At 34.8% G+C, this 6,215-nt stretch overlaps 1 protein-coding gene across 1 annotated transcript in view; it reads right to left on the reverse strand.

The window, feature by feature from the left end:
- Window positions 1-5,808, reverse strand: part of LOC106473626 (transmembrane protein 8A-like) — a 32,755-nt gene extending 26,947 nt beyond the window's left edge. Inside the window, exon 1 of the mRNA XM_022402032.1 lies at window positions 5,717-5,808. Coding sequence (XP_022257740.1) covers window positions 5,717-5,804 — 88 coding nt within the window. The 5' untranslated portion in view covers window positions 5,805-5,808. The remainder of the gene's footprint in view (window positions 1-5,716) is intronic.
- Between the last annotated feature and the right edge of the window lie 407 nt (window positions 5,809-6,215).

Consider the following 6,215-nt stretch of genomic DNA (forward strand, 5'->3'; position numbering starts at 1 on the left):
TGCTCGGTAGTTCGCTTAACTGTGGTCATATATCAGTTGGTTTTCGTACAGATCTTGTTTGATTATTCTCTGACCATTGACCTTATATCACTTGATTTTCATATATATATATACTGACCATATATGACATATGTTATTGCTGTACACTATAAACGCTACGTATAATTAAAGGCAATTGCAATAAATGTTCTTTCATTACAAATATCGGGGTGAGGGGGGCTGTGGATCGCGAGTTCGAATCCCTTCACTGAACATGCTAGCCCTTTTCATCCGTGGGAGCGTTATAATATAACAGTCAATCCCTTTTATCATTGGTAAAAGAGTAGCCCAAAAGTTGGCGGTGGGTGGCATTAACTATCTGCCTTTCCTTTAGTCTATCACTTCAAAATTAGGGGCGATAGCACAGATAGCCCACTAACAGCAAAGCGAAATTTAAAAAGAAAAAACAAATCGGAGTAGAAGTAAATAATATTCTCTGCCAGCATATCCTCTTCCAGCTAAGTAATGTGACCTTAGACCTTTTCACCTGAAAGTATTCTATTTCGAGAAGTGTTAATGTAAAAGTTTCCATACTTCTCACGTAACACTTGAAAAATATATAATAATTCATGACACTGACTTTTGATCTTATGTTATCTTTTCAGTGTATTTCAAGGACAAATATATTATCACACAGACAGACAAACTAACGACACTGGACATCCAATTCACGATTACGTCACGAATTGAGTGTAGTGACCTCTTCTGTTGCTTTCTTATTTATTCTAAGTTATATATAAAATCACTTAACTAGTGACATGTGGTTCAATCTGCGGTGGAAACTAGGCACATTATAGTTAGTAGTCTGTTTCTTTTATGTGGTGTGTTATATCAAATATATGTTTCCAAGGGCGACGTTCACTCCTGTGCACAGACGAGAGATAATGTTTATTTGTTTGAAGTTAAGCACAAGGCTACACAACGGGCTATCTGTGCTCTGTCCACCGCGGGTATCGAAAACCGGTTTCTAGCATTGTAAGTCCGCAGACATGCCACTGAGCCAATGGGGGCAGAGGATAATGGTAGTAAATTCCAACAGCTTTACTGAAGTCCCACCGATTATTACTTCGACAGACTTGAATTCTCTGAAGAATGCTGTGATAACTAAATAAAACTACTGTCCTCGAGACTGTGTATTACTGCCAAACAGTCGCGCAAGTGTTTGAATAATTAATTAGAATATGAATTAATTATTTGTCTTTTTATTTATTTGTCTGTCTTCGCATAAGTCCGAAATTATATACTCTTTTATAATGAAGTTGGAAAACCGTAAAATATTTTAGGCGTGCAGGGATAATGAAAATTGGTTGTTGTCTTTTTCTTGTCTATTGTTAAAAACAAAGCTACACAATGGGCTATCTGTGCTGTGCCCACTGAAGGTATCGAAAACCGATTTCTAGAGTTGTAAGCTTTCAGTCTTTTCGCTGAGCCACCGTGTTATGTTTTTTGTTTCATTATATACTTCACCTTAAAATAATCTATATGTTCTTCTTAGTTAAGTCAGATAATTTCAGGTTGTCGTTTTTTGATTAAGTCAGATAATTTCAGGTTGTCGTTTTTTAATTAAGTCAGATAATTTCAGGTTGTGGTTTTTTGATTAAGTCAGATAATTTCAGGTTGTCGTTTTTTAAATAGAGGTATGAGAGGAAGATTATATTCATCTTTGGTTTCAGAATTGCCTCACCAAACGACGTAAAAAAATAAGATTATCTCACGTCACGAATGTTAACGTTTCCTAGCGTTCTGTTGGGACAGAGAATATTTATATTTTATCGAAGCTAAATAATTGATATGTAAATTCGAAAAAGGAAAAAACGACAACCTGAAATTATCTGACTTAACTAAAAAATGGCAACCTGAAATTATCTGACTTAATTAAAAAACGACTACGTGAAACTATTTGAGGCCTTCCAAAAAAGTCGTCCCATTCTAGAAAGAGTCTATTAAAGCAAAATTGCACCATGTTTACTCTGCCTAAAATACCCTTGAATAAAACCATTCAGTAAAGTAAGGATCCATATCCTTCAGTGAATCCCGTCTGAAAAAAAATTCAGCTTTATAAAGATTTATATTCTCAGCTTAATTCTTGGAGAAGAAATGTAATATTCCGAGAATTTATAAGCTTTGGTAAATCCTGTGTGAAGAATTCCAGATTTATCTAATTATAGGTGGTAGAAACATAGTGCAACGTTATGTTCGTTAATAAACAACATGAAACAATCTATACGTAGAGTCCAACTATAGACAGTAAACAAACACTGTAACGTTCTGTTGGTTACTAAGCAACGTGAAGCAATCGGAATGTATGGTCTAACTATAGGTAACAAACAAATAGAAAATATGCTAACTTTACTAAAATAATTAAACTCTAAGAAAAGTGTAATAATATAAGTTTAGAAAGGAAGCCCTGTTCTAGAATGTGGCCAGCATAATGAACGGTAAGGTGATATTTCCGAGAAAGAAGAAAAGAAAACCGAGTAGTGTTGAAGAAAAGAAAACCGAGTAGTGTTGAAGAAAAGAAAACCGAGTAGTGTTGAAGAAAAGAAAACCGAGTAGTGTTGAAGAAAAGAAAACCGAGTAGTGTTGAAGAAAAGAAAACCGAGTAGTGTTGTTCATCGATCTCTAGCTTGCTTATCAATAACATGCATTTACAAACCAAATAAGGAATATCGTTCCGTTTTATGGCATGCAGAAAAACGTAAGAGTTAGACGGAGACTATTTCTCAAGCGATTTAACATCAATCATTATTTTAAACTTTAGGTAACAAAATGCAAAACTGATATCTAGTTCAACTACAAAATATATCTAACAAACAAAAGATATAAGAAACCAATCACATTCGTTAATACACAGATAAAAGCATGGACGGTGTTTCCTCAAAAAGAAAGCTGAATCCTTAAATCTGACTCTGTTAATCTGTTCCTAGTCTGAGTATAACAAATCTGAAAATTTCTATTAATCTGTTCCTAGTATGTACATAATCAATCTGACTGTTTCTATTGGCCTGTTTTTAATCTGTATACAACCAAACTGACTATTCCTGTGAATATGTTCTTAATCTGTATATAACCAAGTTGACCTTTCTACAACAAAAAATTTCTTGATGTAGGACACCTACTACAACAAAAGAACTCTAAGATCAAAATGACCAGCAGCATTGTTCAACAAGTGTGAATTCAATACCAATACGACACCAACAATTTCTCTAAATTGAATATGATACTCTTGGGATTTAAAGTTAATATAATACAAAGTTTAGAAGTACTTGGCCATACTTAATCTTAGGTGTAGTCTTGGAATCAAAAGATGTGATCACCAGAGATATTTGGTCGTAAATAAACTTGGAATAAAACGTCAGGGTCACTTGGTCATGTACTTCCAACCAACACTCCATCTAACTAGCAAACCAACCAACACTCCATCTAACTAGCAAACCAACCAACACTCCATCTAACTAGCAAACCAACCAACACTCCATCTAACTAGCAAATAAACCAACAAACCATCTGACGACCAAGTACATGACCAAGTGATTCTGACGTTTTATTCCAAGTTTATTTACGACCAAGTACATGACCAAGTGATCCTGACGTTTTATTCCAAGTTTATTTACGACCAAGTACATGACCAAGTGATCCTGACGTTTTATTCCAAGTTTATTTACGACAAGTACATGACCAAGTGACCCTGACGTTTTATTCCAAGTTTATTTACAACTAAGTACATGACCAAGTGATCCTGACGTTTTATTCCAAGTTTATTTACAACTAAGTACATGACCAAGTGACCCTGACGTTTTATTCCAAGTTTATTTACGACCAAGTACATGACCAAGTGATCCTGACGTTTTATTCCAAGTTTATTTACGACCTTTGCTAGTTAGATGGAGTGTTGGTTGGTTTGCTTGTAGAATGAACGATTCGTTGTTTACAAGATGATTGAGTTGAAATCTATATTTCTTCTAAGAATCGAAGGATTTCCCAATATAGTGACTAGCTACAGTTCATGTTTTCACCACACGTTACCACATCAGAAGTTCATTGCTGCAGAAAAACACACCATAAAACTGTATCGAAATCATCAGTTCGCGTTTATTACAAGCTTGATTTCTGGAAAACCACAGAGCTAACACGTACAATTGAAATGGCCTTGATTAACTTATAAGAGTAACTTTCGTTTCAAATTTCACTCTGAACTGTGTTCGTTTGTAACTAATGATGGCGTGGTTTGTATATTCGTGACTTGCCCATTAGACTAAAGTTATCACATTACATGTCCTTCCATTACACTGTAAACTAAACTACATACGTTAGCAAATCACGTGATACTGGTAGAAAAAATATATATCTTAAAACTTCTGTTGTTCTTTATTTTTTCATTTTGCAAGATGGTAAACAGCTGGCAACGTTTATGTCTTAAGTTTTCTGTACGCTCTTGTCAAGTTCAAACAAGAAACTTTAAAAAGCAAGGTAGTATTTGTAGCAGACTATGAAGGAAACAGAGAGGTTCTAACCCAAAATTCGTTTCTGCAGCAAACTCTGAAATAAAGTTATTTTAACATTAAGCTCATATTTTTCAGCAGCAGATTAAAACAAGGGCCGTCTCTCAGTACGTTCACATTCTTGTCAGATTGAAACAAGGACCGTCTCTTAGTATGTTCACATTCTTGTTAAACAAACAAGAACCGTCTCTCAGTACGTTCACATTCTTGTCACACTGAAACAAGGACCGTCTCTCAGTATGTTCACATTATTGATAGACAAACAAGAATCGTCTCTCAGTAACCTGTAACTTGTATCTTTATGTTCCTACTGTTGTGCTTAACGGCAAACAAACCAATGTTTCTGCTGTTTTATTCCACCAAGCCCAGTAGAGTCAAAATATTCCTTTCAACAATAAGGATTGATTCACGAGAGGCTCGTGCATCAACTTCTGTTCCTTGTTTTCTCCGAAAATAGAAAGAAAAAAGAAGTTCCAACAAAGATGATTTGTTTAGATGATGTGTGTTTAGTGTATATGAATACATGTATATAGAGATTTTTTATTAGTACCATGATTTAAGTACACCCGTAATCTAATATACATATATATATTCATGTTTGTTTTTGTAAAAACAAATGATGATTTATCTTTATGTGCATTAAACGAAGAAACTGGTCTAGTTGTGGTGGTCACGTTTGTGTTAAGAAAGAAGTGGTCAGTGGTCACTACCTGAAACGTCGTCGTAAAATGAAATCCATTGTATGCAACAACTGCCAAAAAAAATGGTAATTTTTGTTTATAAGCTGAAACAACGTAGAAAAGTTAAAATAAAGACAAGAGAATCTCGGAAAAATTCTTTTCAATAGATATCAAATATAGAAATTTAAATTTTTAAATTGAACAGCGGGTAACCTCGATTTAACGGGAAGAACAAAACATCCATAAATACATCTTCAGTTAACACCCTGCATCTGAATAACTTCTATCCGTGTACTGTATGGTAAAGCCCGCGCTTTGTTCAACCAGCTTACCGCCCATGAGTACCACTCAGCCCCCAAGCTTTCAGCTGACGTACTAGAACACGCTTCAAAAATATTGTTTACATTTATTAAAAAAAAAAACCTTTTTAATTCTCTAGGTCACAGCATACAATATTAACATAGTAACAAAATTTGATAAGTAAATTCAACTTACCTGATGTCGTGATTCGACATAAAAAGCTACACAGCGAAAGAATTAGCAGGACAGGGGAAAGTGTCGCACATATCCATCTGGTCGCCATGCTGGCACTCAACTGACTATGTTGCCAAGCTGTTAGTCACGTGATATCGTGCAGCCCCACGTGCAAGGAAATATTACGCGTCAAAACTAGATATGATTTTAATTGGAATCGTATATTTGCATTTTCTACATGTGCAATGTAACTTATTACAGTGTAAAGTATTAGAAGTTCGTAACTGCTTTAGTTTTTGGTGTGGTGTGCAGTAAAGAATTTGAATGATGTTTTTACTTTAGGTGTGAAACAATTGTAGTGGTCTGGATAATGATTTCACTATTGGTGTGAAACAACTTTGTGGTTCGGATTATGTTTTTACTTTAGGTATAAAACAGTTGTAATGGTCTGGGTTATGTTCTTACTTTAGGTGTAAAAACAGTTGTAGTGGTCTGGGTTATGTTCTTACTTTAGGTGTGA

This window comes from Limulus polyphemus, unplaced genomic scaffold (genome assembly GCF_000517525.1).
Source record: "Limulus polyphemus unplaced genomic scaffold, Limulus_polyphemus-2.1.2 Scaffold6343, whole genome shotgun sequence".
In the NCBI taxonomy this organism is placed as follows: Eukaryota; Metazoa; Arthropoda; class Merostomata; order Xiphosura; family Limulidae; genus Limulus; species Limulus polyphemus.